This window comes from Lucilia sericata, unplaced genomic scaffold (genome assembly GCF_015586225.1).
Source record: "Lucilia sericata isolate MDLA Ls3-8-SP2 unplaced genomic scaffold, ASM1558622v1 Contig002209F_arrow, whole genome shotgun sequence".
Taxonomy (NCBI): Eukaryota; Metazoa; Arthropoda; class Insecta; order Diptera; family Calliphoridae; genus Lucilia; species Lucilia sericata.
The window spans coordinates 13,086-28,820 of NW_023996040.1; the positions used below are offsets into that span (position 1 = coordinate 13,086).

The 15,735-nt window shown below is 31.4% G+C and overlaps 1 protein-coding gene across 1 annotated transcript in view; it reads right to left on the reverse strand.

Annotated features, from left to right (window-relative positions):
* Positions 1 to 1,918: 1,918 nt before the first annotated feature.
* Positions 1,919 to 15,735, reverse strand: part of LOC119613604 (formin-binding protein 1-like) — a gene marked incomplete at its 5' end in the record, with an annotated part of 36,010 nt that continues 22,193 nt past the window's right edge. Inside the window, 13 exon segments of the mRNA XM_037969633.1 lie at positions 1,919 to 2,108; positions 2,176 to 2,342; positions 5,896 to 6,030; positions 6,097 to 6,446; positions 10,589 to 10,781; positions 10,863 to 11,041; positions 11,860 to 11,892; positions 11,895 to 11,920; positions 11,923 to 11,953; positions 11,956 to 11,978; positions 11,981 to 12,034; positions 12,037 to 12,151; positions 12,224 to 12,368. Coding sequence (XP_037825561.1) covers positions 1,945 to 2,108; positions 2,176 to 2,342; positions 5,896 to 6,030; positions 6,097 to 6,446; positions 10,589 to 10,781; positions 10,863 to 11,041; positions 11,860 to 11,892; positions 11,895 to 11,920; positions 11,923 to 11,953; positions 11,956 to 11,978; positions 11,981 to 12,034; positions 12,037 to 12,151; positions 12,224 to 12,368 — 1,615 coding nt within the window.

A 15,735-nucleotide genomic window follows, 5' to 3' on the forward strand; every position in this document is an offset into this window, starting at 1 on the left:
AGAAAGAGGTTGAATATTCCCTAGATAACTTTAGTCAGTTTGTGCACAAAAGTTTAATTACAAAATTGTTAGTCCAAATCAGTCTAACTAGAGTTTTCTTTAGAAACCTTTAATACGAATCAGTTATACTATAGTTTTCTTTAAAAAACCTTTAGTTCGAAACAGTTACACTATAGTTTTCTTTAAAAATCATTAGTCAGAAACAGTTTGACTATAGTATTCCTCAGAAAACTTTAGACAGAGTTTGTGCACAGTTTTAATTACAAAATTGTTAATCTGATTCAATACGAATATAGTTTTCTTTAGAAATCTTTAATCCGAATCAATTAGACTAGTTTTCTTAAGAAAACCTTTAGTTCGAAACAGTTAGACTATAGTTTTCTTTAAAAATCATTAGTCAGAAACAGTTTGACTACAGTATTCCTTAGAAAACTTTCGTCAGAGTTTGTGCACAGTTTTAATTACAAAATTTTTAATCTGATTCAATACGAATATAGTTTTCTTTAGAAATCTTTAATACGAATCAGTTATACTATAGAAAACTATAGGTTTCTTTAAAAATCGTTAATCAGAAATAGTTAGACTATAGTATTCCTTAGAAAACTTTCGTCAGAGTTTGTGCACAGTTTTAATTACAAAATTTTTAATCTGATTCAATATGAATATAGTTTTCAATAGAAATCTTTATTACGAATCAGTTATACTATAGTCTTCTTTAGAAAACGTTTAGTCCCTTTCAGTTTGACTATAGTTTTCTTTAAAAACCATTAATCAGAAACACTTTAACTATAGTATTCCTTCGAAATCCTTAGACAGTTTGTGCACAGTTTTAATTAAAAAATTTTTAATCTGATTCAGTGCGTCTATAGTTTTCTTTGGCAACTTTAGTCTGAATCAGTTAGACTACAGTTTTCTTTAAAAAACCATAAATCAGTAACAGTCTGGCTATAGTTTTCTAAAGAAAACTTTAGAAACTTCTTCATAATTAATCTGCCTCGAGTTTTCTTTAGTTTACTAAAGTTCTTCAAAGAAAACTTTTGTCGTAATCAGTTTTCTTTTAGAAAACTTTATTCAGAGTCTGTCTTTAGTTTCAAGAGACTACTGTATCCAAAGTCAATCTAATCAGAATCAAAAAAGTTTTCCATTCTGACAAGAGTTTTTGATAGAAAACTTTTTCTTTTGGAATTTTTATTCGAAAACTTTTCCACTGTTAAACTTAAAACTTTTCTAAAGCCAATATAATAATTTTGTTAATATTTTTTAATATTTCATAAAAATTATTACAAAATACAAAACAAATAGTATGAAATAAAATATCAGAAAAATGGATGGAAAAAAGTTTGTATGAAAGCTTCAAGTTTATTGGAAAAAAAAGACAGTCAAACTTTCGTCTACCAAAAACACATAAATTATTTAATAAATAACTTAAAAAGCGCTATCTTTTCTTTAAAAAGTTATAATTGAAAAAAAAAAACTAAAAATTACTTTATTTTAAAAATACAGAAAAAATAATACGTTTAATTTTTTTTTTAAAGGAGGGCAGGAAATAAAAGAAAATTATTTATATGTTTCATACATAAAAGAAAGAAAATCAATCAAAAAAAAAAAAGCATTTTAAAAAGTAATTTAAAAATAACTAAATATAGAAAACAATTTGTTTAAATATACAACTTAAGCGCGTAATAAAAAAAAAAAAACTTATTTATATAAAAAAATTAAATGAAAATAAAAAAAAAATTTATAGTTTTCTGTTTCAATTTGCAATATATAATAAAGAAAACTACTTTCTCTATTAATTTGTTATTTTAATTGTTGTTTTATGTTTTGTTTGTTTTAAGTGTAGTAAATTGTATTAATTAATATTTGTTTTCTGTTATATATTTTTTAAATATTTTGCGTTTTCAACCTTTTACTCAAATTGTTTCTTATTTTTTTTTGTTTGACTTAAGAATATAGTGTACAATCAATATAACTGGTGGGCACAAAACCCTCATCCCAACCATTTGTATTATTCATGCGACGCACACGCGTCCAACCATCACCTTGATCTATTTCTATAACTTGTAATTCTTCGCCCTCATTCATGGGTATGCTGCCCTCACTGGTGGCTGTGTTTCATAACAAAAAAAGATCGATTAATAAAATTTGTATCTAATTATATATTCAACAACTTACCTTCAAATGGATATAAGGCTCGACATGTACCCAGAGGTTGTAGTGGTTCTAGTTCACTTTCATAATACGTTTCTTCACCCATGGCATTTTCGTTTGCACTTCCTTGTCCCGAACCCGGCAGTGAGGTGTGTGATGTTCCTAAGCCACTTTCAGGACTAGCCGAACTGCTGAATTTAAACCGTTTAGGGGGTGGTCGTGAAAAGAATTTAAGGATATTCGTTAAAAGATTTATTTTCTTAAGTTGGATTTTTATATCTTTTATATAGAAACAAATAATTTTAATCTTTTAATTTTGTGTTTATGTGTGTTAAATGTTTAACAACTTTTGTTTAAAGTTTCAGAATTATTTAAAATCTATAACGGGTTAATATTTTATTTAGGGCCTTATGAAACGCAAACACAAAATATTTTTCAGTTCTAGTTCGATTTAAGTAAAGTTCTAGTTCAGTTCTAGTTCAGTTCTAGTTCAGTTCTAGTTCGGTTCTAGTTCGGTTCTAGTTCAGTTCTAGTTCAGTTCTAGTTCAGTTCTAGTTCAGTTCTAGTTCAGTTCTAGTTCAGTTCTAGTTCAGTTCTAGTTCAGTTCTAGTTCGGTTCTAGTTCAGTTCTAGTTCAGTTCTAGTTCAGTTCTAGTTCAGTTCTAGTTCAGTTCTAGTTCAGTTCTAGTTCAGTTCTAGTTCAGTTCTAGTTCAGTTCTAGTTCAGTTCTAGTTCAGTTCTAGTTCAATTCTAGTTCAGTTCTAGTTCAGTTCTAGTTCAGTTCTAGTTCAGTTCTAGTTCAGTTCTAGTTCAGTTCTAGTTCAGTTCTAGTTCAGTTCTAGTTCAGTTCTAGTTCAGTTCTAGTTCAGTTCTAGTTCGTTCTAGTTCAGTTCTAGTTCAGTTCTAGTTCAGTTCTAGTTCAGTTCTAGTTCAGTTCTAGTTCAGTTCTAGTTCAGTTCTAGTTCAGTTCTAGTTCAGTTCTAGTTCAGTTCTAGTTCGTTCTAGTTCAGTTTCTAGTTCAGTCTAGTTCAGTTCTAGTTCAGTTCTAGTTCAGTTCTAGTTCAGTTCTAGTTCAGTTCTAGTTCAGTTCTAGTTCAGTTCTAGTTCAGTTCTAGTTCAGTTCTAGTTCAGTTCTAGTTCAGTTCTAGTTCAGTTCTAGTTCAGTTCTAGTTCAGTCTAGTTCAGTTCTAGTTCAGTTCTAGTTCAGTTCTAGTTCAGTTCTAGTTCAGTTCTAGTTCAGTTCTAGTTCAGTTCTAGTTCAGTTCTAGTTCAGTTCTAGTTCAGTTCTAGTTCAGTTTCTAGTTCAGTTCTAGTTCAGTTCTAGTTCAGTTCTAGTTCAGTTCTAGTTCAGTTCTAGTTCAGTTCTAGTTCAGTTCTAGTTCAGTTCTAGTTCAGTTCTAGTTCAGTTCTAGTTCAGTTCTAGTTCAGTTCTAGTTCAGTTCTAGTTCAGTTCTAGTTCAGTTCTAGTTCAGTTCTAGTTCAGTTCTAGTTCAGTTTCGTTCAGTTCTAGTTCAGTTCTAGTTCAGTTCTAGTTCAGTTCTAGTTCAGTTCTAGTTCAGTTCTAGTTCAGTTCTAGTTCAGTTCTAGTTCAGTTCTAGTTCAGTTCTAGTTCAGTTCTAGTTCAGTTCTAGTTCAGTTCTAGTTCAGTTCTAGTTCAGTTCTAGTTCAGTTCTAGTTCAGTTCTAGTTCAGTTCTAGTTCAGTTCTAGTTCAGTTCTAGTTCAGTTCTAGTTCAGTTCTAGTTCAGTTCTAGTTCAGTTCTAGTTCAGTTCTAGTTCAGTTCTAGTTCAGTTCTAGTTCAGTTCTAGTTCAGTTCTAGTTCAGTTTCTAGTTCAGTTTTAGTTCAGTTCTAGTTCAGTTCTAGTTCTAGTTCAGTTCTAGTTCAGTTCTAGTTCAGTTCTAGTTCAGTTCTAGTTCAGTTCTAGTTCAGTTCTAGTTCAGTTCTAGTTCAGTTCTAGTTCAGTTCTAGTTCAGTTCTAGTTCAGTTCTAGTTCAGTTCTAGTTCAGTTCTAGTTCAGTTCTAGTTCAGTTCTAGTTCAGTTCTAGTTCAGTTCTAGTTCAGTTCTAGTTCAGTTCTAGTTCAGTTCTAGTTCAGTTCTAGTTCAGTTCTAGTTCAGTTCTAGTTCAGTTCTAGTTCAGTTCTAGTTCAGTTCTAGTTCAGTTCTAGTTCAGTTCTAGTTCAGTTCTAGTTCAGTTCTAGTTCAGTTAGTTCAGTTCTAGTTCAGTTCTAGTTCAGTTCTAGTTCAGTTCTAGTTCAGTTCTAGTTCAGTTCTAGTTCAGTTCTAGTTCAGTTCTAGTTCAGTTCTAGTTCAGTTCTAGTTCAGTTCTAGTTCAGTTCTAGTTCAGTTCTAGTTCAGTTCTAGTTCAGTTCTAGTTCAGTTCTAGTTCAGTTCTAGTTCAGTTCTAGTTCAGTTCTAGTTCAGTTCTAGTTCAGTTCTAGTTCAGTTCTAGTTCAGTTCTAGTTCAGTTCTAGTTCAGTTCTAGTTCCGTTCTAGTTCTAGTTCAGTTCTAGTTCAGTTCTAGTCATTCAGTTCTAGTTCAGTTCTAGTTCAGTTCTAGTTTCAGTTCTAGTTCAGTTCTAGTTCAGTTCTAGTTCAGTTCTAGTTCAGTTCTAGTTCAGTTCTAGATTCAGTTCTAGTCGTTCTAGTTCAGTTCTAGTTTCAGTTCTAGTTCAGTTCTAGTTCAGTTCTAGTTCAGTTCTAGTTCAGTTCTAGTTCAGTTCTAGTTCAGTCTAGTTCAGTTCTAGTTCAGTTCTAGTCAGTTCTAGTTCAGTTATAGTTCAGTTCTAGTTCAGTTCTAGTTCAGTTCTAGTTCAGTTCTGTCAGTTCAGTTCAGTTCTAGTTCAGTTCTAGTTCAGTTCTAGTCAGTTCTAGTTCAGTTCTAGTTCAGTTCTAGTTCAGTTCTAGTTCAGTTCTAGTTCAGTTCTAGTTCAGTTCTAGTTCAGTTCTAGTCAGTTCTAGTTTAGTTCTAGTTCAGTTCTAGTCAGTTCTAGTTCAGTTCTAGTTCAGTTCTAGTTCAGTTCTAGTTCGTTCTAGTTCAGTTCTAGTTCAGTTCTATTCGTTCTAGTTCAGTTCTAGTTCAGTTCTAGTTCAGTTCAGTTCTAGTTCAGTTCTAGTTCAGTTCTAGTTCAGTTCTAGTTCAGTTCTAGTTCAGTTCTAGTTCAGTTCTAGTTCAGTTCTAGTTCAGTTCTAGTTCAGTTCTAGTTCAGTTCTAGTTCAGTTCTAGTTCAGTTCTAGTTCAGTTCTAGTTCAGTTCTAGTTCAGTTCTAGTTCAGTTCTAGTTCAGTTCTAGTTCAGTTCTAGTTCAGTTCTAGTTCAGTTCTAGTTCAGTTCTAGTTCAGTTCTAGTTCAGTTCTAGTTCAGTTCTAGTTCAGTTCTAGTTCAGTTCTAGTTCAGTTCAGTTCAGTTCTAGTTCAGTTCTAGTTCAGTTCCAGTTCAGTTTTAGTTCAGTTCTAGTTCAGTTCTAGTTCAGTTTTAGTTCAGTTCTAGTTCAGTTCTAATTCAGTTCAAGTTAAGTTGTAGATCAAATGACTTGAGTTACAAAGGCACCTTAAATATCGTTGCAATGTAGTTGTGTTTGGAGTGTAACTGAGTTTTGTAGAACGAAAAAATTATCAATTTTGAAAACATGAAACGTATAAAAATGAAATGAACAAATGAAACGTATAAAGAAGAATATAAAGGAAAAAGATAACAAGAAGAAATGCATTTTTTGAAAATTTTCAAAACATAGATCTATGAGTGTACCCGTTATTGTTATTATTATGGCCATTTTGTATTTGCGCCACATTATCCTCAGAATCTGACCTGCTTAAACTGCCACCATCATCTTGTTGGAAATCGCCGTCGTAATTGTTGTCCTCAGTGCTACCATTGGAATGCCTAGAAAAAAATGGAAAGTTATAATGTTTAAAAAAGTATTTTGTTTACAAATTTCCTCAAATTTACCTCGACGATCGATGACCATTGTTCATCGTATTGCGATTTGCTTGCGGACTATTATTTGCCATGGGTATTTGATTTGCCTTCTCTAAATAGCCTTGATATTTCTTCAAGTCAATTTTCAATTTCTCCAGCTTATGTTCCGATTCATTTAATTGACCCTCCACTGTCATGGGATTGCCCAGCGATGAATTGGCCTCATAGACGACTTTCATTTTCATGAGACCATCTCGTGCGGCAGTTTCCTGTTGGATTTTCTGTTGTAATTCTGCAATTTTTGCTTGTAACTTTTTGCGTCTTTGATTTGGTGGTAAATCACTGAAATCTTCCTTTTGTCCGTCCGCAGTTAAGGAATTCTAAATGAGGGGAAATATTATGTGATATTAGTATAAGGTTTGTTCGTATTATAATTGATGTGTTTAATAAATTTATGTATATAATGGACATTGAGAGTTTAATTTGTTTACTTAATTTTATTAATATTAAAGAGAGTGAGACAGCGAGAGAGAGAGAGAGTTTAACAACAGATCATACAAAACAACATTTGCCAGGCCAATAAAAAAAAAACTTAAAATCTTTTATAAATTATAAAATTTGTTTAAAACTAATTTTTCTAACTAAAAACATTATATTCAAATTTGTTCTTAAATTTATAGTAAAAACTGTAGTGATTCTCCTAAATTAATAAAAAAAATACCGTGAATCTAGTGAGTTAGTTTTGATTCAAAAATATTTCAAAACTGTAACGATATTTGAAAAGGTGATAAAGATTTGTAGAGCTGGTAGTGAGAAAGTGATTTAAAAGTGAAAAGTGTTAGAGAGAGAGACAGAGTAACAGATTTAGACAGATTTTTCTATATATACAGAGTAGTAGTAGTGTTAATTTTTTAAGATTTACTTCCAATTTATATTTTCATATTTATACTAATACAAAATTTACTTAAATATTAAACTTAATCTTATAAATTAAATCAACATTCTTTGGTTATTTATTTAATTTACTTTAATTACTTATTTTGTTTTTAAAAACTTAATTTCATTTATTCATACCTTCATAGTGATACAGGCTTCAATAATCTTCTGTTGCTGTTACAGAGAAGAATTTTTGAAATTGTATCACATTTTTTTTTTAGAAAACAAAGTTTCAACAAAATTTTGTTTAAGAAAATTTTAAAATTAAACAAATTTTCAAAAAAATCCACCAATTTTTTTTTTTATAACATTGGAAGAGTGTAGTGTAAATTGTGTTTTTTTTGTTTAAATTTTTGTTGATGATTTTTAATGAGAAAGTTGATGAGTTGTGTAGTCGAGAGTAGAGTAGATTAGATGATTAAAAAATATTAGTTGTTATTTGTGTTTTTGTTTTAATGAAAAAATGAAAATGTAATGTATAAAAAGCAGTTTGAAATACTAAAGAAAATGTTTGTGTTTAAATAAAATAAGAAATAAGTAATAAATGTAATTTTTTACAATAAAACTGATAAAATAAGATAAAAAGCTTAAAATTAAAAAGAAAAAATAATTTAGACTGCAAAAAAACTTTAAATTAAGATAGTTTATAAAGAGAAAGATACAATTTTATTTCAAACCATTTCAATCTAATTATCTCTTTGTTGAAATATTTTGCTCAGTTCTGGTTCAATCAGTTCTAGTTCAGTTCGATTTCAGTGCTAGTTCACTGCTAGTTCTAGTTGAGTTCAGTTCCAGTTCAGTTCTAGTTCAGTTCAGTTCAGTTCTAGTTCAGTTCTAGTTCAGTTCTAGTTCAGTTCTAGTTCAGTTCTAGTTCAGTTCTAGTTCAGTTCTAGTTCAGTTCTAGTTAAGTTCTAGTTCAGTTCTAGTTCAGGTCTAGTTCAGTTCTAGTTCAGTTCTAGTTCAGTTCTAGTTCAGTTCTGGTTCAGTTCTAGTTCAGTTCTAGTTCAGTTCTAGTTCAGTTCTAGTTCAGTTCTAGTTCAGTTCTGGTTCAGTTCTAGTTCAGTTCTAGTTCAGTTCTAGTTCAGTTCTAGTTCAGTTCTAGTTCAGTTCTAGTTCAGTTCTAGTTCAGTTCTAGTTCAGTTCTAGTTCAGTTCTAGTTCAGTTCTAGTTCAGTTCTAGTTCAGTTCTAGTTCAGTTCTAGTTCAGTTCTAGTTCAGTTCTAGTTCAGTTCTAGTTCAGTTCTAGTTCAGTTCTAGTTCAGTTCTAGTTCAGTTCTAGTTCAGTTCTAGTTCAGTTCTAGTTCAGTTCTAGTTCAGTTCTAGTTCAGTTCTAGTTCAGTTCTAGTTCAGTTCTAGTTCAGTTCTAGTTCAGTTCTAGTTCAGTTCTAGTTCAGTTCTAGTTCAGTTCTAGTTCAGTTCTAGTTCAGTTCTAGTTCAGTTCTAGTTCAGTTCTAGTTCAGTTCAGTTCGTGTTCTAGTTCAGTTCTAGTTCAGTTCTAGTTCAGTTCTAGTTCAGTTCTAGTTCAGTTCTAGTTCAGTTCTAGTTCAGTTCTAGTTCAGTTCTAGTTCAGTTTAGTTCAGTTCTAGTTCAGTTCTAGTTCAGTTCTAGTTCAGTTCTAGTTCAGTTCTAGTTCAGTTCTAGTTCAGTTCTAGTTCAGTTCTAGTTCAGTTCTAGTTCAGTTCTAGTTCAGTTCTAGTTCAGTTCTAGTTCAGTTCTAGTTCAGTTCTAGTTCAGTTCTAGTTCAGTTCTAGTTCAGTTTCTAGTTCAGTTCTAGTTCAGTTCTAGTTCAGTTCTAGTTCAGTTCTAGTTCAGTTCTAGTTCAGTTCTAGTTCAGTTCTAGTTCAGTTCTAGTTCAGTTCAGTTCTAGTTCAGTTCAGTAAGTTCTAGTTCAGTTCTAGTTCAGTTCTAGTTCAGTTCTAGTTGCAGTTCTAGTTCAGTTCTAGTTCAGTTCTAGTTCAGTTCTAGTTCAGTTCTAGTTCAGTTCTAGTTCAGTTCTAGTTCAGTTCTAGTTCAGTTCTGTCAGTTTAGTCAGCTCTAGTTGAGTTCTAGTTGAGTTCCAGTTCAAGTTCTAGTTATAGTTTAGTTTTAGTTCAATTCTAGTGCTCCTGTGCTTACTAATTATGAGCCAATTATAGTTTTTAATCATTGTTTGAACTAATTTAACTGACCTATTAACCTAACCATCAATATACCTAAATATTTCTCAATAAATCAAATACATTTTGTAAAATGAATCCAAAAATAAATAGTAATGACACACAAAAATTGTTTGCACTATATTAAAATCAAATAATAGTAAAATAAAGCCATAATTTAAATATCGAATGACACATTTAAAGTAAAAAGAGACTGGCAAATTTGTTTTAAAGATTCATAAAAAAACACACAAAAGATTATAAACATAAAGTAGGGAAATTCAAGACATTTAGTTTTCAGTTCCTTCATGACAATTCCTTCCAGATTAAAAATAAGTCAATGAAAAGTTGTGATTAGTTTTGTATTTGAATTTTTTTGCACTTCCATACGTCCAGAGGGAACTGTCAGTGAATAATTAGGTTTATATGTAAATGATTTGCGAAAACAAATAATGATGCAAATTAATTTCTATTGGATGAGACATGTTTTTCTTGTTTATGTGAAAATTTGTTTTAAAGAAAACAAAGACAATTTGTCTAAAAAACAAAATGAAAATTAATGAGAGTAAATGATGATGATGAAAGGAGCCAAATAAGTATTCTGTTTTCTTTTTTAGTAAAATGACAAACACAGTAAAAACAATCAATAGTTATAAACAATATAAACAAATATTACCAACAAACACAAGAAAGGAAATGAAAATGAAAGCCGATTTGAGAAATATTCGAATTATGGCCAAGTTTTTAAAAAAGGATGAGAAGAGGAGTATTAAAGAGAGACAGGAGGAGGAGGAGGAACGGTACGAAAAAATGTGAGACAATAACATAATACCACACACAGGGGTCTTACTAAGGAGGACATTTTGTACTTACATTAATTATAAAGCAGTAGAAGTAGAAGATAATTTAAAACAATAGTTCAAATCATCCGCAAATAAATACATTTGTTTATTATTGGTTCATGTGGTTGTTTTTGGTTTTAAAACAAATATGTAGAGAGAGAGAGTATGTGACACAAAATCGAGAGAGCAACAATAATGTATGTATTTTTCGAGAAAAATCATCGATTTTCAATGATAATTATACAAAATAATGTTTGATAATAAAAATGGTTTTTAGAGTAAAAAAAAGAAAAGAGACAAATAAAGAAAAAAAAGAAGACTTGATGAGTATTTTGAGAATGCAGTAGAAATCTTTCAAAGCAGACTTATTTCTAACAAAACTAAAATAAATTCACAAACATTTGGAATTGAAAATTAAAAAAATAATAATAAAAATAAAATAATAAAACAAACACATTTAACTAACTACTAGAAAACATTTAAATCATTTCAAAAAACTTTAAAACGGTTACTTAAATGAAATAAAAAGATCATAATAAAATCTTTAATTCCTTTTAGTTTTCCTTTTTAAAGCCAATTATTGATCATTTAATTGTTAAACGAATCTTACCTTATTACTGCCAAATATATTGAAAATTCCCACACGTTTCTTTAGTTTATTGGCACTTAGTGTACCCTTAACGGTTAAATGACTCGACTGTATTGGATGATTATAGTGGGAATCTTGTGATGAATCAAGGGTATCTTGTTTGGATAAATCTTCGAAAGGTATATCTTGTGGTGGGGTAAAACCAGATTGATATCTATTAAAAAAAAAAACAAATTTTAATTATCATTTAGCTTATTGTTCCTTTTTTCTTGTAAAACTATGATTCTTTTCTTACCTTTCTATAACTTTATAAGAATCTTCTCTTTCATTTATCGCTTCTCCCGCTTTTACAATACCCTCTAAACATCTGCCTATAATGGGTGCAACATTAGACTCTACATTTGCAGATTCTATGATGAATTCTCGTATGCCACGTGTACGTTTTTCGTCCAATTCTTGTAGGCGATTGAAGACCTGTAGAAAATAGAAACATTTTACGAATTTGTAAAAATTACTAAAGTAGAACTGAACAAGAACTGAATTAGAACTGAACTAGAACTGAACTAGAACTGAACTAGAACAGAACTAGAACTGAACTAGAACTGAACTAGAACTGAACTAGAACTGAACTAGAACTGAACTAGAACTGAACTAGAACTGAACTAGAACTGAACTAGAACTGAACTAGAACTGAACTAGAACTGAACTAGAACTGAACTAGAACTGAACTAGAACTGAACTAGAACTGAACTAGAAACTGAACTAGAACTGAACTAGAACTGAACTAGAACTGAACTAGAACTGAACTAGAACTGAACTAGAACTGAACTAGAAACTGAACTAGAAACTGAACTAGAACTGAACTAGAACTGAACTAGAACTGAACTAGAACTGAACTAGAACTGAACTAGAACTGAACTAGAACTGAACTAGAACTGAACTAGAACTGAACTAGAACTGAACTAGAAACTGAACTAGAACTGAACTAGAACTGAACTAGAACTGAACTAGAACTGAACTAGAACTGAACTAGAACTGAACTAGAACTGAACTAGAACTGAACTAGAACTGAACTAGAACTGAACTAGAACTGAACTAGAACTGAACTAGAACTGAACTAGAACTGAACTAGAACTGAACTAAGAACTGAACTAGAACTGAACTGAAACTGAACTAGAACTGAACTAGAACTGAACTAGAACTGACTGAACTGAACTAGAACTGAACTAGAACTGAACTTGACTAGAACTGAACTAGAACTTAACTGAATCAAAAAATGTCTGTCCCCTTACCTCTGGCAATAGTTCATTGTAATGCTGTTGCTGTGTAAATTATTCGTTTTTTGCAATTGATGGCATATTCATTTTTCGCATCATCCGATTGTTGATGATTTTTGCTGTCATTATATTTTATAACGCTCGACTTCAGCTCGACTTAGATTTAAATCCATATCGGCTTTTTTATAATTTCCACCGCTTTTTCGGAGTCACGATAGGCTTTCTCATAGTTACGTTTGGCCGCTCCACTGAGGCCAATTGTGTGGTGAGGTTTTGTTTGTAAATATGTGCCATTTGAAAGACATTTCTAAAAGGAAACAAACAGAAAACAGTTAAATGAGATTTTGGACTGTTTACTTATACCAATGAGAAAACTTACTTTTCTTTCTTCTCTTAGGGTTTTGGAGAGCAGTGAAATGCCTTGTAAAATTTGTAATTGCAGGGATTCCGCTACCACTTCCCGTTGTCCTGCCAAATCACTGATTTCATTGAGTACTTTACGGAAAGCTTGCCATGATGTAAATCTATTGAGAAACAAATCAAATAGGTTTTAGATAAAGAATTGTTGATACTTTTTCTAAAAATTATACTAAAAGGTATCTAAAAAGTACTTTTTTTCTTAAGTTTATCCCCATATTCCCTTATAACTTGTATTATAACATTTCAGTACGCTTTTTACTATAAAAGGACTTGTAAATAAAGTTAAATAAGTTCTTAACATAATTCATAAACAAGAATAAACATAATCATTTAAGTCTTCAGACAGTCACATACTGCTTTAGCGCCGCCATGTACGCCAACTTTTAATTTCTTGACCATTTTACCATTAAAAATATAGAAATCGAAAAAGTACTTATGAATTCATAATTGTTAACAATTGGCGTCATAGGTGACATCATGTCTCTTCTACAGACATAAATATTTCGTTTAAATTACTTTAATACGCATTCACTCACTCACTTCAAATAGTAGTAATCGACCATAATCGGCCATAAACGTTCTACTTCAGACAATACAAAATCCAAAAAAAAAAAAAAAACTAAAATGTTTTCTTTACACTTGAAAGTACATAAAATGATAAATAATAAAAAATATTTGCACTACGCATTTTCTGATATCAAGTGGAATTTAGGGTGACCAGAGGCATAATTCGTTTGTATCCTCACATACTGTAGTTAGAGCTACAGATCATTCTACAGTTTGGTTTTAATATTATACTATAACATAATAATGTGAACTACAGAAGATCAGTCTATAGTCTGAAATATCGATCAGTCTAGAGTCTGTATTATAGATCATTTTATAGTTCGGACTATAGATCAGGCTATAGTCAGGACTATAGATCAATCAATAGTTAGGCATATAGATCAGTCTATAGTCAGGACTATAGATCAGCCTATAGTCTGAGCTATAGACCAGCCTAAAGTTATGACTATAGATCAGCCTAAAGTTTGGACTATAGATCAGCCTATAGTCTGGACTATAGATCAGCCTATAGTCTGGACTATAGATCAGTCTATAGTCTGGACTATAGATCAGTCTATAGTCAGGACTATAGGCCAGTCTATTGTCAGGACTATAGATCAGTCTATAGTCAGGACTATAGATCAGTCTATAGTCAGGACTATAGATCAGTCTATAGTCAGGACTATAGATCAGTCTATAGTCAGGACTATAGATCAGTCTATAGTCAGGACTATAGATCAGTCTATAGTCAGGACTATAGATCAGTCTATAGTCAGGACTATAGATCAGTCTATAGTCAGGACTATAGATCAGTCTATAGTCAGGACTATAGATCAGTCTATAGTCAGGACTATAGATCAGTCTATAGTCAGGACTATAGATCAGTCTATAGTCAGGAATATAGATCAGTCTATAGTCAGACCTATAGATCAGTCTATAGTCAGGACAATACATCAGTCAATAGTCAGGACAATAGATCAGTCTATAGTCAGGACTATAGATCAGTCTATAGTCAGGACTATAGATCAGTCTAAAGTCAGGACTATAAAGCAGTCTATAGTCAAGACTATAGATCCGTATATAATCAGGACTATAGATCCGTCTATAATCAGGACTATGGATCAGTCTATAGTCAGAACTATAGATTAGTCTATAGCCAGAACTATAGATCAGTCTATAGCCAGAACTATAGATCAGTCTATAGTTTGGACTATAGATCAGTCTATAGTCTGGAGTATAGATCAGTCTATAGTCTGGACTATAGATCAGTCTGTAGTCTGGACTATAGGCCAGTCTATAGTCTGGACTATAGACCAGTCTATAGTTTCGACTATAGATCAGTCAATAGTCTAGACTATAGCGCCGTCAATAGTCAGGACTATAGCTCAGTCAATAGTCTGGATTATAGATCAATCTATAGTCAGGACTATAGATCAATTTATAGTCAGGACTATAGAACAGTCTATAGTCTGGCCTATAGAACAGACTATAGTCTGGGCTATAGAACAATCCATAGTCTGAGCTACATATAAGTCTATAGTTTAAGCTAAATATAAGTTTATAGTCTGAACTATATATTAGTCTATAGTCTCAACTATAGATCAGTCGATTATAGATCAGCTTATAGTCTCGACTATAGATCGGTCTATAGGCTAGTCTATAGATCAGTTTTGGACAGCAGTTGAAACTCTAAACTATAGATCAAACTTTTGATGCCCATTAAAATTAGTTATCAAATTACTTCTTCGAAAAAAAACTTGTTTACCTCCAAATTTGTTTATAATTTAATTTTATTTCTTTTATTTTTTAAAAAAAACACATTTTGACGTAAGTTAATCTACCATAAAAAGTCTCTCTTTCTAAACATATTTGGTGTGTCGTAGTTATAATAATAAAATAGCTAAAACATTTACTCATAATTAATTGTCAACTAAACTGCCGCAGAGCCAGCCAGCCAACCAAACATCCATCCATCTATTCCAAACTAAGCTGTCACTCAAGTCATTCAACTTGTTGGAGTTGTGTGTGCGATTTTTTTCTGTGGACTTTTCTTTATATGTTTTTTTTTTAATTTATATTTAACGTGGGCTTTTAATAAAAGTGATTACGTGCTGACACGTGAAAACGTAAGGTTTTAATGTGTAGATAATTTGTATTAGTTTTTGTTATATATTTTAGTTGTTAAATTGACATAATAAAAGTAGGTGTCTAAATTATACTATCACTAAAATAAAGATGCTTTAAACAGTTTTATAATTGGTCATTTGCGGAAAATAGAAGGAGATTAATTTTGATATTAAATTTACGTTTAAAAAATCTTAGAAGCTTTTATTTTGATCTGCAATCCAGATTATAGTTCGATCTAAAGTCTGGACCTAATTTTTATGTACACTTTAGTCTAAAATTCCTATAGTCTATATATGTAGTGTTCTATAGTTTGATCTATAGTATAAACTGATATATAGTTCAGATTATAGACTGAGCCTTATTGCAGACTATAAACTGATCTATAGTCCAGACGATGGACTTATCTGGAGTCCAGTCTAATCTAGAGTCCAGACTGATCTATTGTCCAGACTATAAACTGATCTGTAGTCCAGACTATAGACAGATCAATAGGCCAGACTATAGACAGATCTGTAGTCCAGACTATAGAATGATCTATAGTCCAGACTATAGACTGATCTATAGTCCAGACTATAGACTGATCTATAGTCCAGACTATAGACTGATCTATAGTCCAGACTATAGACTGATCTATAGTCCAGACTATAGACTGATCTATAGTCCAGACTATAGACTGATCTATAGTCCAGACTATAGACTGATCTATAGTCCAGACTATAGACTGATCTATAGTCCAGACTATAGACTGCTCAATAGTTCAGACTATAGACTGATCTATAGTCCAGACTATAGACTGAT